The sequence below is a fragment of the Triturus cristatus genome, chromosome 12, assembly GCF_964204655.1.
Source record: "Triturus cristatus chromosome 12, aTriCri1.1, whole genome shotgun sequence".
Taxonomy (NCBI): domain Eukaryota; kingdom Metazoa; phylum Chordata; class Amphibia; order Caudata; family Salamandridae; genus Triturus; species Triturus cristatus.
Window position 1 is genome coordinate 31,139,765 of NC_140595.1, and position 17,605 is coordinate 31,157,369.

Below are 17,605 nucleotides of genomic sequence, written 5' to 3' on the forward strand. Positions count from 1 at the left end.
CCCACTGACGTTTCAGACCAGCCAGTTGGGCACAGCCTGGTTAACCAATAGGCTAGTCCAGCCCTGATTAAGTGACTCTGTAAAGGCTTTGAGAATGTTCATACACCAGGAGGACTGCTGTCATCAGTCTCATTCAATCTACTGATTGATGAGTTCAATCTGTACTTTATTTTAATGATACGTGTCTCCTTCTCAGCCACAGCAGATATTCAAAATTACTAATACTTTACAACCAGGTAGATTTTGTTTTACTATAGCTAGCAACAGTATTATTGCAAGTGGCAACTTCTCCTAAGAGCAGGTGCTGAAGAGAGCTTCTGTCATGCCTTCGCAGAAACATAAATGTACTGATCTGTTGGGCAGTCCAACTGTTGGATGTTAATGTAATTTTCTAGCGCTGTTAAATAAAGCTGGATGTTTGCAAGTGTGGGGTAGTAAGGTCTCGGAGACTCTGTAGCCCAAGTAGTTAACAATGATGCAAGATTTAAAAACAAAAACAAAAAATATGTAGCTGGTAATATAATTCCCTTAGCTGCTGAGGCATTTCCACTCACAGTCCAGAGCTATGTTTTTGATGTTTGTAGCACGTTGTGCTTAACCCTTTGTCTTGCTTTGCCATTCAGATAATACAGACTCTTCCACACGGTGCCTCAAACATGGCGAATCAGGAGACATAAAACACAACAACACCAGAAAAGGGTTTTACTTAACAAAATGCAAAGACTCTCTTTTTAGAATAAGGCTTGTTGTTTTTTTTACATAGTGCTTTCTGACATAAAGGCTTTCCCAGATGCCAAAATGAATCACATTCAAATACACATAGAGATATATATTTATATGCATGCAATAATGCAACAGTTAAATGCAAGAATAATACTAATGAATGAAAAAGCTGCAAATAATATGAGATAAGACTCAAGGAAATATACTGGACGTCCTCAAAAGAATAATCAGAAAGATATATACACTGAATACATCAAATGATTACTTTGGATGTGCACCTCACTCATTTACACATCACAGAGAAAACACCTCAAATGATTAAAGCCACTGGCAACATATCACAATGGCAAAAATCAAAGCTCAAACACCTCAAATGACCACAGCCACTGGAACCACGCATCACAATGGCACTAGTCAGAAACAAGTCACCTCACCCGATTGTTCACTCGACATCCTTGCCAATTCACGCTGGGGGGCCTGTTCACAGCTGGCTTGGACTCTCGACCGGGACTCAGGTTCCATTTGTCTTACAGCAGTACGTCTACTCTGTAAGTGAGCTCCCAACTCCGCTGTCAAAAAAACTCAGCTTTATAGTCTCAAAACACACACTAGAAGGTTCGAGAGCCTTCCTCCCTGCACAAGGAAACTTACTAGGACTGGCCAGCTTCCAAGCAAGCACGCCATGGCAGGAAGGAGTTTCAACGTCCCCTCTACATTCTTGCATGTTCCAGCCTTTATCTGGACGAAGCTCACGAAAGCCTTCCAGGGTACATTAAACAATCTCTCACAAAACAATCCTTGAACGTGATTAACCCAAACAATTTGCAAGCGTGTCTGTGCGCACAGAAAAGGCTCAAGCCAGGCAGAGACAGAATTAATTCCTCCCAGGGTACAACACAGTGCACATTTGTGCACCACTGCTTATAGCATCACATATTTCATCTCTCGTACAACACAGTGCACATTTGTGCACCACTGCTCCTAACACTGCACTTCGAGACCAAAAAGTACATTCCACACCTCTCTCTCTCATGCTTTCAAATGGACATCCAACACGTTCTGTTCTTGGCAAGGCTGTTCTACTCCGTGACAGCTCCCAATGAAAGACTGCAAGATTACAAGAAAGAAACCTTTAAGAGAACCAAGGCATATGCAAGACGTCGTATATTCAGGGTAGGATAAAATAACACACCAAAGTCAATTAAAATAATGGTAGTCAAAGGCCATCACAGGGTATCAGACCACAAGAGTGCCTTTAGCACTACACCCTTCATAATTTTTTTTTCCACAAAAGGTATTGAGGCCAAATTTGTGTCCTTTTTTTACCACATGTTGGGCATACTAAAGGTACCCAGGGTTTGTGAGTTCTTCTGGTGGGAACCGAGAAAATAACCAAAATTTAGCATTTTTTAAAAAAAGGTGGTAAAAAAGTGCTGTGCATGAAAGTGTATGTTTCTTCTTAAAATGACTTCACCAAAAGGTGTGCTGTGCTAACATCACAGTCATCCCGGCTTCTAGGAATAAGCAGAGCCGTAAAATAAAAAAAGAAAATTTTAACCAAGGTTTTTGTATTTTTTTAAAGTAATAGTCCATGTTTCCTACTTTTTTGTGGTTTCAACTTACTTGCAGTTTGTGGTGAAAATTGATGGATGAGCCCAGAAAGCTATACGTTTCTGATAACTAGACAACATTTTGAATTCACCAAGAGGTCATTTATGTAATTGTAAACTGTATGTAGAACACTCATGGTTTTCCCAAAGAAACTAATCGCTGAAATAAAAGAATATGAAAATAAGTTGGAAAAAATAGCAATTGACTATGCTGACAATTTTTACACCTATGGCTCATTTACAAAAGCAATATACCATTACTTCACTTAGATCCTTGTGGTTGCAGGGATAGGTTGTCAAAAAACACACAATACCCAGAACTGAAAACAGAGCTGCATCTTATAATGATTTTTTTTGTGTGCTGATCATGGAGTAATTCATATGGTAAAATGTAGTGAAACAAAATATAGGTAAGGAAACCTATCCATTTTTAAATGTGCTCAATTTATTGTATTTTGGAATAGTGGTTATTTACATAACTCTAAACTTGGAGTTACCATGCTATCAAGTGATTCAGAGTGCTTTTTGCAATATATTTTCTTTCCTGCACACTAGCTTACATTTGTAGGCCAAAACTGGAGTGAAATGAATTTAATAATTACAAATGTTCTACTGATTTGATAGAGACTTCTAGCCACAGCTTCCTTACCTTAGAATTATTCACAGGCATCAGAGTGGATCAGAATTTGTTTAGTGAGCAGTGCTCCTGCACGCTGGTAGGTGGTGCCGTTCGGTTCTGTGTGGCGTTGTTCTCGGAAGTGACGCGCTGACGTCTGTTTTTGTCTTTCTGCACCAGTCAACACAGTTCCGGAGAAGAGCTACCCCAAGTCACTTTTTTACTGACCTTGTTTTTACCCTTTCGTTGAAGATTTCTGAGACATTGTCTCCTGGTGTGGCAGGTACGTCTGCGGTACCACAAGAAGAAGCCGATGAGATCTTCAACTTCTCCATGTCCGTCAAAGTCATTCGATGAGGGAGTGTCGACACTTGAGGCCTGACTCAGCAGTGGAGCCTGCACTTGGGCTGTCTTCACGCCTTCCTGAGATTCCAGGAGTCGGAGCGACCCACACCCAACGCTGAAAATTTAATGAGGCCATGCACCTCATATTTGGGTGGCCTGTCCCTGCTAGAGCACCTTTAAGCCCAACGGGTTTGGACGGTGGCCCTACTGGTATTCTGCTAGTGGGTTCACCCTCAGCACCAGTCAGACCCCATGGATTTACAGATGGATCCGGACTGGCGCTGGTTGAGCACCTTGAGCTTCACCGGTGGTGGCCTCACTGTGGACGACGTCCTCAGACGGCTGTGACACGGAGCATGATGGGCATCATCTGATGATGCTGATTCTGGTGCCGGCTGGAAACATTACTTCCAGGCCGGAGCCCGAGCCCTAGTCTTATGGGTTGGGACATGGAGAATATTGGGAGGGGCCACTGAGCCCTTACGAATACCAGTGCCTAGACGCCAATGAGGACACTTGGTGTGAGGAATTGACAGAAGCCAGTGGATTAGACACCTCCTCATATACTGGTTAGGTCTCTCCTCCTACCGTGGCTACGAAGGAGGGAGCCTCATTTGCTGAGCCTGGACCTAAACCTGCCCTTTGTAGCAGTAAAGACTAACGTATTGACATAGGTGCTACAGCCGGGAGTCACCCCCTCACGGACGTCCTGCTTGGGCTTGGTTCAAGTCCAACACAGGGGCTCCTATGAGAAGAACAATTGTCCACTGCCGTTGCCCTGCCCCAGAGGACCCCAATTTTCTCACTTAACACCCTACCCCAGAGAGCTTGGAGATCCAAGCCTCCAGCTTCTACGTAAACCCTGACACGTTCCTACTACCCCGTCAGATAGGGAATCCATAAGGCTGGACACCTTGGGCAAGAAAATGTTTTCTACCAGGCTGGCACTGAGGTCTGTGAACACCATGTGCCTTTTGGGCCATTACTCCCATTCACTCTGGAATTCGGTTGCCCAGGTGCTAGTTGAATTTGTCTGTTCAGCAATGTTAACCTATGGGAGAAAAACAAGAATGCAGTTGTGCAGGTAAGTACACGACTGACAAATCCAGTCTTCAGGGTCTGTGGTCAACCCCAGGCAGGGTTCAGGTTAGAACCTAGATGGCACCACCAGCGGCACAGGGGCAGGCGGGTGCAGAGCTCAAACTCGGGGTCGGTCCACTAATGTTAACCAGTGGAGACTGGGGGTGATCGAAGATGCGCTGCTACCAGGTGAGTAAAGCAGTGTCAGGGGTCGATCTCCTGAGTTTAAGGTAAGCACAGGGGAACACAAGGCAGCACCAAAGTTACACCCTCAGTGGGACAGGGGCGGCCAGGTGCAGAGTGCCAACACAGTGTCTGGCGCCCAGTGCTACTCAATGGAGGAGATTGGTTTTGAAAAGAGGAAACAGGCTTGGGCCAGGAGGCTGAACAGAGAAAACCCACAGCTGCCCAGGTAAGTTTTAATGCTAGGGGACATAGGGGCACCATTAGTCAAGCTCCCCAAGGCCCAGGGGCTTCGGGTTCAGGGATGTCCTTTGGCGTCATCAAACAGCTTACCAGGTAGATCGTGGTCAGGGGATGTCTTTGGGTTGAGGCTGCAGACGTTGAGGTGGAGTCCGGCATGGGTCAGTCCACAGTGCACTCTGGCTCTGAATCGCTGAGGAACTTTCACAGGACCAGTCGACCACTTGGACTCGGGCCGTGGGCGTTGGGTGCAGAGGTGGGTCCTGAGGCAGTTTTGCAGTTCCTAAGGGTAGAGTCCTTGGCTCTTTAAAGTAGTTTTTTCTGGACAGATCCGCTGTCCACTGGAGATTTAGAGCCTTTGTTGAAGGCAGGTCCTCCTCCAAGAGTTTTGAGAGTAGCTGGGCCTGCAGGATGAGTCGAATTTTGTAGCAAAGGGTGAAAGGCAGCAGACAGGCCAGCAGAGCTGGCGCCAAGTCAGTCACTGGTCCTTCTTCTTTCTTGCTGGTGCGACTCTTCAGCGTTCGGGAATCATCGGCCATGAGGAATCTAATTTAAGGGTCTAGAGGTGCCACCTAAATACTAGATTTAGGGGCGTTGCAGGACAGTAACAGGTAGTGACCAATGGTTACCTGGGGTGCCTACACGCTATATTATGCCACCCTCCTGTGGGACGAGGGCATAGGACTAGCCCTAATTTAATAAGTTACACCATCTTCAAGATGGTGGGCTCTAAAATATGTGCTGCACTTTATGTCCAGCACTTTAGGGGTGTAGTTGTCGAAAGGGAGCACACCTCCTTTTCTCACCAAGTTTTCTCCCCGGTTCTCCTGCCAAAAGTGGGGGTTTTAACCAGGGGCTACCATCTGCTGCTAGCAGCAGAGGCTGGGGTCGCATTACAAAGGCGGCAAGGCCTTTGAAGTTTCCCTCTTGAGCACTTTGCTCATCCTGGGGGAGAAGGTGTGACACCTCCGCCCAGGATGGTCTTTGTTGGTGGCTTGAGGGAGCAGGGGCTCGCGCCCCAGGGTACCAGAAACATGTCTGGTGGTGGCAGGTTGAATAAAGCCAGTCAGAGATTACACCAGGGTTAATAGGTTTTCAGAGGGCACCTCTGAGGTGCCCTCTGGGTACATGTTTTAATAAATCCCACACTGCCATAAGTGTGGGTTTATTAAGAGGGGCTGTTTGGAACCAAACACTCCTGGGTTCAGTGACGCCATTATGGTACTGGGGAACTTGAGTTATCGAGTTTCCAGCCCATGTACTCTCTATGGCTTCCTTGGCACTTACAATATTAAGAATATTCTTTAAATATTGTAGGGGTATATCTGTGCATGCAGATATGCCCATACCTTAGATATAGTGCACCCTGCCTTAGAGCTTATAAGGCCTGCTAGAGAGGTGACTTACTTACACCTTAAGTAGTGCTGCATTGACATGGAACACAGGCAGTGTGCCATGTCGGCTTTGTCATTTTTGTCTGCTCCAAGGCATGCAGGCTACAGTGAATGAATGAATGAGGTAGCATTTATAAAGCGCATGGCTACCCGTAGGCATCCCAGCGCTAAGAAGTGAGAGAAGCGTCTGAGACTCATCTGGGGAAGAGCCAGGTTTGCAACAATTTGCGAAAGATCAGATGATTAGTTTCTTTTCGCAGCTGAAGGGGAAGAGCGTTCCAGAGATTGGCGGCGTTATAGGAGAAGAGCCGACCTCCGCTTCTGGCTCTTTTGATCCTTGGTACGAAGGCCAAGTGCAGTTCATCCGAGCGTAAAGGCCTATTGGCTTGATAAGGTTTAGCCAGGGGGAGATGATCTTACGCCCATTCCCTCCAAGCAATTTGTGAGTAATACAAAGAGCTTTGAAATGGACTCTCTCCCAAACAGGCAGCCAGTGTAGAGCTTTCTAGGCAGGTTTGGCCGACAGTCGGTAGGGAATTCCCATAAGAATTCTTGCCGCACAGTTCTGGATCATTTGGAGTTTAGAGAAAACTGCTTCTGGGGCACCTAAGTAAAGTACATTGCTAAAGTCCAAGCGTGATAAAATAAGCGCTTGGACTGCGAGTTTCCTGGCTTGAAAGGGGAGCAATGGGAGTACTTTACGTAGCATTCTTAGAATGCCGAAGCAGGCGGCAACTACCTTTCTGGTTTGGACTTTAAGAGTGAGGTTTGAGTCCAGCCAGAACCCCAGACTTTTTATATTTGACTTGGGGATGGGTGCAGATCCCATTGTAGTAGGCCACATCATATTAGGTCTAAATAATGACGGGTTGCCAAGGAGCATGAGCTCTGTCTTGTCGCCATTCAGCTTCAAGTAGGAGTGGTTCATCCATTTGGCCACTTCTTCAAGGCAAGTACAGAGGCGGGATGAGGAGGTATCTGGGTGGTTAAGTGAGACCACTAGTTGAGTATCATCAGCGTAAGTTACAATATTCACTCCGTAAGGCTGTATGATCTCTGCCAGTGAAGCCATATAGGCATTGAAAAGTGTAGGGCTTAAAGAGGAGCCCTGTGGGACTCCACAGAAAAGGGGCCAAGGTTTTGAGATGGTTTCTCCCTCAAATACCTGGAAGGATCGTCCTTCCGGGAATGACATCAGCCAGGTTAAGGCTATTCCGGACACACCCAGATTTCTGAGTCGGTCAATCAAGGTACGGTGATTGACTGTATCGAAGGCCACACTAAGGTCCAGGAGGATCACGGCAAATGATCCTCCTGAATCAAGAATTTTCTTGATTCTTCCCTGACAGCTAAGAGCGCTGTCTCTGTGCCATGACTGGGACAGAATCCTGTTTGAGTTGAGTGAAGGAGGTGGTTGGATTCTAAGTAAGCGGAGAGTGTGATGTTTACATGTTTCTCTAGGATTTTGCTAATTCCCGGGAGGAGAGAAATAGGACGATAGTTGGCTTGGCAGTCAGGGTCTAAATTAGATTTCTTTAGGAGAGCTTTGACCACGGCTGTTTTCCAGGAGGAGGGGACTACTCCGGATCAATCAATCAATCAATCATTACAATTTATAAAGCGCACTACATGCCCGTGAGGGTCTCAAGGCGCTGGAGGGGAGGGGGGCGCTACTGATCGAAGAGCCAGGTCTTGAGGAGTCTTCTGAAGGCCAGCAGGTCCTGAGTCTGTCGTAGGTTGGTTGGGAGAGTGTTCCAGGTCTTGGCGGCGAGGTAGGAGAAGGATCTTCCGCCGGCTGTGGTTTTCCGGATCCGAGGGACTGTGGCGAGGGCGAGGTTGGCTGAGCGGAGGTTTCGGGAGGGGGTGTGGAAGCTGAGTCGGTTGTTGAGGTAGGTGGGTCCGGTGTTGTGTAGTGCTTTGTGTGCGTGGATGAGGAGTTTGAAGATGATCCTCTTGTTGACGGGGAGCCAGTGCAGGCCTCTCAGGTGGGGGGTGATGTGGCTGCGGCGGGGGACATCGAGGATCAGTGGAGCCGAGGCGTTCTGGATTCGTTGTAGTCGACTCAGGAGCTTGTTTGTGGTTCCTGAGTAGAGGGCGTTCCCGTAGTCTAGTCTGCTGGTGAAGAGGACCTGGGTGACGGTTTTTCTAGTGTCGGTAGGGATCCATTTGAAGATTCTGCGGAGCATTCAGAGGGTGTTGAAGCAGGACGCGGAGATGGCGTTGACTTGCCTGGTCATGGAGAGGGTGGAGTCGAGGATGACCCCCAGGTTGCGTGCGTGGTCTGTGGATTCCGGGGCTGCACCTAGCGATGTGGGCCACCAGGAGTCGTCCCAGGCTGATGGTGTGGGTCCGAGAATGAGGACCTCCGTCTTGTCTGAGTTCAGCTTCAGTCTGCTGTCCTTCATCCAGTCGGCTACGGCCTTCATTCCTCTGTGTAGGTTGGCTTTGGCGGTGTGGGGGTCTTCGGATGAAATAGATGAGTTAATTAGGTCTAAGATGACCGGACCGACTGTCTCTGTTACTTGTTTATGGATCATAAGTTGATCAGGATCATTAGGTGACCCGCTTTTTACTCGGTCAGCAGTGGCTATTAGACAGTTATAGTCCATTGTAGGAAAGGCTACTATGCACATGTCCTTGTCCTCTATGTGGGGCTTATCGGAGTGGGTGGTATTAGGTTCTTTAGTGGAAGAAAAGGAACCATAGATAGTCTTGATTTTATTGTGGAAAAATTCCGCCATTTCATTGCAACGTTGGTCTGAGATAGCGGGGGAGTCGGGGAGAGAGGGAACATTCAGTGGCAGTTAGCATGGATTTGGTGAGGGGTCCCTAGGGGATCCTCTTCTGTCTCAATGCGCTAGGTATCAGGGTACCATTTACTAGGGATTTACAGTGGGGTCTGAAGTTGCTTATTGTGGCACAATTTTAGGGAAGGAGCACTGGTACAAGGGACCTAGTTGGTAGGGACCATGTTCACTTTCAATCAAAACTACATAATTTTCCGGCAAAAAATGGGGGGATAGCCATGTCAAAGAGGCACTTTATCACAGTGTTATTTCAGGCTTATCCTTATTAATGGCGAGTCCAGGATATTCAGACTATGATGCTGATATTTCAGCCTCTACCTGGGTTTCAATGAGACTGACTTATTGCCTCCTGCATCCTGCTTGTGATGCATGCCTGCTGGCTTATGAGGACTCTGCAGTGGGACCTAAAGTTCTAGTTGGCACAGTATGAGAGGAATCTCTCCGACATGGTCCGGATTTCAGAGGGTACAGCAAAAGAGCTGCAGTGGTGGTTAACGAACCACAATTGGATCAGTGGCAGACACATGTCCCTTCCCCAACCTGATCTGACAGTAGTGACAGATGTGTCACTCCTTTGATGGAGTGGCCATTTGGGAGGGGCGGAGATCAGAGGCCTCTGCTTTCTGGTGGAATCCGGACACCACATCAACCTGCTGGAGCTCAGAGCAATCGACTTGGCATTCAAACCCTTTCGACCCTCCATCAAGCGAAGGCTAGTGCAGCTGTTCATGAACTACACCACCATGTAGAACTGCAACAAGCAGGATGGGGTTGTTGACCCTTTGTCAAGAGGCCCCGCGCCTCTAGACATGGCTGGAACATAAAGTCATACCCTTATAGTTCAACGCCAACTGCATTTCAGAGCACGATAGTTGGAATAAATATTGTAAACTTTATTTGTGTTTCCTGGATATTGTATTGTGGACCAGTCCAGGTGAGAGAGAGAAAGGGTGTGTCCTGATACCATGATCTCTGAGAGGGTTGTGTTCTGGTGTGCCAATTCACTTTTTTCTCTGGAAGGTTAGGAGGGCAAGTGAGGCACTATAGCTAGTTGTTGGACTCATAGACACTTAGGTGGTATGGTGTCTCAGTCTCTACATACTGATGTTCTATAGTTCCAAGCTTAGTTCTGTTCCGGAGCAGAATCCCTGCAGCACACCTTTCCCCCACACCCGGATGGGGAAGAGCACCTCTATTTGACTTTTAGCTCCCCAGCAGTAAAAACCCCTGCCAATTTGCCCACCCCTCCTGGGGTGAGGATGCAGAAAGACGTTGGACCCTTTCTGGAGTGGGGGCACAGCTGGTGCCAGGTAAAGATGCCCCTAACCAGTATTTTCTTTAGTTTTTTACCTTTTCCTTTGGTGTCTAATGGTATTTCCTTCCCTTCCTGGGGTGGGCCGAATGGGGTAAGCCCCCTTAATCTTCCAGTGATGCGACTAGCCCCGGTGTAGGGTAGGGGCACAGCCCGATGCCTCTCCAGGCTGCTCCCATACTTTCCCTTTTTGTTTTTTGTACGTTTTTCTCTGGCATCTAGTGGGCGTTTTGCCCTCCTAGAAGGAGAGGGAGGCATATTGTAGGTAAAGCCAACAATTGCCTCTCTTAATTCTGCAGAAAACCTAATTGTTTTCAATAGAGAGGTGGACACTGACCCTTGACAAGAGGGTCGTTCCCAGCAAACCCCGTTCCCTGGGGCCTAGTGGATGGAACCCTGCTTGGTGATCACAGTCTTTTTTTAGACCCCAAGCAGGGATCTTCTAAGTAGAGGTACAGCTGGAAAGAGGACACTGTCCCCTTTCCAGTGGTACCACTTCCATCTTGATCAGTACTTGGATAGCAGAGTTAAACCCTTTAAGCACAAATCAGAGTGAAACCAGTCAGTGCCATTAAATGTGGACTGGTTTCCCTTTCTTCAATTAGACGTCACTGTGCTAAGCCTCACACTAATCTTAAAAAAATAACTCTGAATGCGAGGGAACCTTTGCCCTTGCATCACAACTTTGTTTTTCTTAATGAAAGTCCTTCTGGTGCTTGCACCAGAAGACATTTCTGCTTTAGTGTGGTGGATGAACCATTCACATCCTCTAAACTACAGAGGTAATATCCACCATATCTGAAAGAAACACGTTAGTTATAGATTCCTTACCTTAGAATTACCCCCAGGCGTCAGACTGGATCCAGAAAGTTTTTTCGTCAGCAGTACCTTTGCGCGTCCGAAGGCGGCATCGGTCACCTCTGTGTCCGTCATCGTGGTCGCCGGAATGACGTCACGGCAGCTACTTAGACGCCGCCCTCGCGCGCTGACGTCAGTTCTTTATTTTTCTGCGCTAGCCAGCGCAGATCCGGGAAGAGCGGTACCTCAGTCATTTTTTTACTAACTTTTTCTTGACTTTTGTCAACTGGGGGATGCCAGTGGTTTGGAAACCTCGCCTGACCATGGCATGTTGTCTCCTCCTAACGTGGCTACGGAGGAGGGAGCGTTGTATGCAGTGGTGTTGCGTAGGGCGGCCGAGGCTCTTAACCTTGAGCTTCCTATGGTGGCAGTCAGGACTAACCTCCTGACAGAGGTGCTTCAACCGGCTGCAAGCTGTTCGGAGCCCTTGCTTCCGTTTAATGAGACCCTTACCGACATCCTTTTGGGCACGTGGTCCAGGCCCAACACGGGGGCTCCCGTGGATAGGATGATTGCCCAACACCACCGCCTGGCTCCAGGCGACCCCACTTTCCTTTCCCAACATCCCACCTCGGAGAGCTTGGTGGTCCAAGCCTCCACTTCCAAAAGCGCCTTCCCTACTGCTCCACCGAAAAGGGAATCCAAGAAGCTGGACCATCTTGGAAAGAACATTTTCTCTTCCGCCAGCTTAGGACTGCGGTCCGTAAACACCGCCTGTCTCTTGGGCCGTTATTCCCACTCAGTGTGGGATACGGTGGCGCACGTGCTGCCTTAGTGTCCAAAGGAGGCCCAGCCAGTGCTCTTCCAGGCTTTTGCCGCCGGGAGGGATGCAGCAAAGTTTGCAATACTTTGTGGGCTGGACACCGCCGACTCTCTGCGCAGGACCATTTCAAGGTCGGTAGCGCTTCGTCGCTACGCCTGGATGAGGTCGACTGGTTTCTCAGGGGATGTCCAGAACAACTTGACATACCCTTTTATGGCCGTCGCCTTTTTGGCAACAAAGCAGACAACGCTCTAGAGCGTTTCAAGGACTCACGGGCTATGGCCAAGTCCTTGGGCCTCTCCACCCGCCCTGTGCAGTCTGCTTTTCGCCCCTTTTGTGGCTACGGAAGGGGTGCCCTGCCACATCCTGCCCAGAGCCACAGGCCGCAGCAAATTATCCAACCTTCGCGTGGCAGGGGATGTGGGAACAACTGTCGTGGATCCTGGGGTCAGCTGGCGGGCCAGTCCACCAACCCCCCATGCCCCCCCCCCTCTGCAGCAGCCTCCAAACCCTCCTAGTCCGACCTTTCAGGCCCATCAAACGCCAATGGGCGGCAGGATTCACCATTACCTCCCCCACTGGCGCACCATCACGTCGGACAGGTGGGTTTTGCAGATAGTCCGAAGAGGCTACTCCCTCCCCTTTGAGACTATCCCTCCAGCCATGCCACCAAGATACCACCGCATGTCGGAGGATCATTTGGCCCAGAAGTAGGTCATGGTCGATACTCCCACTACTTTCTGGTCAACAAGAAGGACAAGGGCCTATGTCCTATCTTGGATCTCGGGGACGTCAACCGCTTCCTCCGGAAGGAGACGTTCAAAGTGTTGAGGCTTGCTCAGGTCTTGTCTACCCTCGACCCGGTAGCCTTGGACTTGCAGGACGCTTATTATCACATCCCCGTCCTGCCGGCCCATCGGCATTACCTGCGATTCACGGTAGGCCACGAGCATTTCCAGTTTACCATGCTCTCCTTTGGCCTTACCAGCACCCCTGGGGTGTTCACGAAAGTGATGGCGGTGGTCGCAGCTCATCTGCGCAGATTAGGGGTGTCAGTCTTCCCCTATCTCGACGACTGGCTGTTGAAGCCGGGCTCGCCCCAGGCAGTCGCCTCCCACCTCCAGACGACAGACGACCTCCTGCATTTGCTGGGGTTCTCCATCAATGTGCTGAAGTCACACCTGATTCCCTCTCAGAAGCTCCTCTTCATCTGAGCGGTTCTGAACACGACACGGTTTCGGGTCTATCCTCCCAAACAATGAGTCTGGGACATTCAGGCTATGATTCCGATCTTTCAGACTATGTCCCGGGTTTCGGTAAGAATGACCCTGACGCTGCTGGGCCTCATTGCCTCCTGTATCCTTCTGGTCGATCATGCCAGGTGGCATATGCGGGCTCTGCAGTGGGACCTGAAGTTCCAGTGGGCGCAGCATCAGGAGAATCTGTTTGATTGTGTCCAGATTTCGGAGGACACTGCTCAACAACTGCAGTGGTGGCTAATGAACCAGGATTGGGTCAATGGCGGATCCGTCTCCCTTTCCCAAGCAGAACACACGGTGGTAACGGACACATCCCTTCTGGGATGGGGCGACCACATGGGAGAGACTGTAAATCAGAGGCCTCTGGTCTCCGGCGGAGTCCGGGCTTCACATCAAGCTTCTGAAGCTCAGGGCGATTCATCTTGCACTGAAAGCATTCCTGCCCTCTGTTCGGGGAAGAGTAGTGCAGGTGTTCACGGACAACACCACCGCCATGTGGTACTGCAACAAACAGGCCGGGTGGGGTTGTGGACCCTCTGGACCCTCTGTAAGGAGGCCCTTCGCTTCTGGACATGGCTGGAACATCAGGGCATATCCCTGGTGGTTCAATACCTGGCAGGTTCCCTGAACACCATGGCGGACAAACTCAGCCGCAGGTGCATGATGGATCATGAATGGCGTCTTCACTCGGAGGTGGTGCAAGGTCTCCTTTGACAGTGGGGAGAGCCTTGGTTAGATCTATTCGCCATCAAAGAGAACACGCAATGTTAGCAATTCTGCGCGTTGGAATTTATAAGGCGGCACCCGCTAGGCAACGCTTTTCGTCACGAGTGGAGCTGCGGTCTGTTGTACTCCTTTCCGCCTCTACCACTTCTGCCCAGAGTGCGGAAGAAGATCAGGCGCGGTCGGGCCCAAGTCAATATGGTGGCTCCGGATTGGGCACGAAGACTCTGGTATCCCGACCTGCTCAACATGGCCATCGATCCTCCGATCCGACTACCTCTTTGGGAGGATCTTCTGTTGCAGCAGCAGGGGACGGTCCTCCACCCGAACCTGTCCAGTCTTCACCTCCTTGCATGGAGATTGAGCGGCAGCAGTTGACGTCTTTCGACCTGCCTCCCGAAGTCTGTGATGTAATCTTGGCAGCCAGGTGTCCCTCCACTAAGACGGTATACGCCTGCTGGTGGAACCAGTTTGTGACATGGTGCACAGCAAAGGCTGTGTATCACCTTTCTGCCCCTCTTTCTGAAGTTCTTTTGTTCCTTATTTCTTTAGCCCAGCAGGGCTCTGCTCTGGGCACTATCAAGGGCTGTCTTTCAGCCATCTCTGCCTTCCTTCGGTCTGCCAGATCAACCTTCTCTTCTCAAGTCCTCAGTAGTTAACCTTTTCTTGAAAGGCTTTATGAATCTCTTTCCTCCAATTTCCTTCGTTATGCTTCAGTGGGATTTGAACCTTGATCTTACCTATTTAATGTGCACTCCCTTTGAGCCTCTTGATAACTGTTCTTTGAGACTCTTGACTCTTAAGACTGCTTTCCTGGTAGCCATCACGTCTGCTAGAAGGGTGAGTGAGCTCCAGGCCCTTTCTTCCAAACCTCCTTTCCTGTCTGTCCATCCGGACAAGGTGGTTCTTTGGACCTGTCCATCCTTCCTTCCTAAGGTGGTCACTGCCTTCCACATCTGGCAGACCATTACTTTGTCCACCTTCTTTCTGCCTTCGCATCCTTCGAAAGAGGAAGAGAGGCTCCACCGTCTGGACCCAAAACTTGCACTCTCTTACTTTCTATATAGCACAGAACAGTTCCGGGTGGATGACCAACTCTTTGTTGGCAACTTGGGCGCCAAGAAAGGTCGGGCCGTACACAAACGCACCATTTCTCAATTGGTCATTTTGTGTATTAAGGCATGCTATTCTCTGGCTAAAAAGGAGCCTCTGGTCGGGCTACGAACCCATTCCACCAGGGCGACGGCAGCCACTACTGCCTTGGGAAGAGGAGTTCCTCTAAATGACATCTGTCAGGCGGCCACGTGGGCATCGTTGCACTCGTTTACGAAACACTATTGCCTGGACAGCCAAGTACGGAGAGACAGCTTCTTTGGCCGTTCTGTTCTCCAGAACTTTCTGGAGTGATCTTGGTTCGCAGACTCACCACCGGGGTTGGTATTGCTGGGGTATCTATTCTAAGGTAAGGAATCTATAACTAACGTGTTTCTTTCAGATGAACAAGTTACTTACCTTTGGTAACGATATATCTGTAAGAAACATTAGTTAGTTCTAGATTCCTTACCGCCCCACCCATCCTCTCGTTCTGCGAACTGATTTCTGGGGTTAAGGACATCCTTTCAGGGCCCTAGTTTTGTGCACCAGTGGTCAGTGTCTTGCATGGCTCTGCGTTTCTGGCGCAGAAAGTTGTGTACAGAATTCTAAGGTAAGGAATTTATAACTAACTAATGTTTCTTACAGATATATCGTTACAGAAGGTAAGTAACCTGTTCATTAAAGCAGTTAATAGTGTGCAGTCTTTGCTTTTAAAACTGTTAACTTTTGTCTCCAACTAACATGTAACTGGAAGTCGTATTTGCTTTAACTTACTGCTGAGCCAATAAAGGACTGCATTAAAGTTGTATATGTTGTATCTTATACGACAATTTGGCCGCATAGGCTAACTTAAAAAACTTCCAAAATGATGGCAGGCTTGAAGTTTCTTGAGTGATTTAAAAAACTTCTGAGATTAAATTTGAATTTTCTAAAACCCAGTCATTATCTGCTAATAGATATTTACCGAAGACCTGTAAGAAGCTGGTTATAAGTTGCGAAGAACGTTAGTCCTTCGCAAGTAATACATCTGCAATTGTCTTTTTACTGAGAACCAAGTGCCCCATTGTAGCCTTTAGCTCTCTCAGGCTAGCAACCCAGAGCAATACAAGGCATACTTAGGGGAGGTGGTGTGGGCAAGTAACCCCAACTCGCTAGTATGCAACAACATCACTCAATAAATTATTCTGCATGGCATACATTTTCTTTTGAAAAGGAAAAGTTATTTTATCACACACACACACACACACACTACTAAAAACTACCCATTAAATGACACATATGTACAATCAGATAGATTGAAATATCTCTGATGAAAACCTCGTAACACGTTACACTTCTAGCGAGCTCTGAATTGTATACTCACAATACCCACTACCTATACTAGACACAGTATCATAATATAAGGGGATGTTGTTATCAATACGGCAGTCCTATTGGCTTTGTGAGGGCATCACCACACTTGTAAATCCAATCTAATCCAGATACTTTATTTCAGCATACATGTAATAAACGTTTTCACATACGCAGCACTTAGAAAATAATCCATCATTAGTAAAACATTCTCCTGAATACACATACAAATTTCAACATTTTGACTTTAAATAAATAATAAGAGAGTAAAATTAGATTGTGACATCTATGGGGTTAAAATGCGTTACGAAATAGTGCATATATACAAAAAAATAATACAGTCATGTTGCCAGATTATACACATTAAGACCTCCTTGGTTAATAGCGTTTTTTTGTCAGAGCCAAAAGCATCATGTAATATTTCACCATAGCAGCACCACTGAAATCAATGGTGACTGTACCAATCTATAATACAAGTCATAACCCAAGGCTGAATTCAATGGGGGTAGTACCAACAGTCAATATTCATTATGCTGCTAGACCATGCACCGCCAACCATTACCATTGCCAGTGAAGCATTACATTGATTAGCATGTGTCCTAGAGTCATTCTATTAATATCATATTGGTACTACTACAGCTTTAGGACCAATAAATAAGGGCCTCTGTCATTTAGAGCAGCTAGTAGTGCAATAGGGTGATAGCTGAACTGCTGTACAGTTGGAGAAACAGAAAGGTCTGTCTTGAGTGATGCGCTTTTGCACACCTTGATGTATTGATAGATTACTAACGCTACATTGGGATATCTAGATAAACTCATGAACCACCATGTTGCTTTTTATTGTGCCTGCATAATGATTTGGCATTTAATCCTTATGCTCGAGCATCTGTCCTTAAGCACGTTTTTGGGGGCCATGGCAGTGACAGTGTATGAGTGCTGCGCTGCATTTGGGAGTGTTAAGCAACGCCAGACTTGCAGTATCATTACATTTGTTGGCATGATGGAAAATGATGTTGGAGCAGAAACTCGGGGGAGGTGCAAATGAGCAGCGTCATCTCATCCTCAACCCTCATAACTTACCAGTCCACTGGTTAGTAGAGCTTTCAACTTCATTGCATGTAATTCCATCACAGAGTTCTCTTGCCAATGGGCTGTGCGCACTCACGTTGTAGAACCGCATGGCTTCGAAAGCTGTAAAGATTCACAAACAGATGGGTTCAACATTGGGAAAGCTGTGATTATTTAAA

The 17,605-nt window shown here is 47.9% G+C and overlaps 1 protein-coding gene across 2 annotated transcripts in view; it reads right to left on the reverse strand.

The window, feature by feature from the left end:
- Nucleotides 1-17,605, reverse strand: part of CPAMD8 (C3 and PZP like alpha-2-macroglobulin domain containing 8) — a 1,045,838-nt gene that overhangs the window by 125,627 nt on the left and 902,606 nt on the right. For both annotated transcript variants that reach the window (XM_085640012.1, XM_085640011.1), the window contains exon 39: nucleotides 17,439-17,549. In XM_085640012.1, coding sequence (XP_085496138.1) covers nucleotides 17,439-17,549 — 111 coding nt within the window. The remainder of the gene's footprint in view (nucleotides 1-17,438; nucleotides 17,550-17,605) is intronic.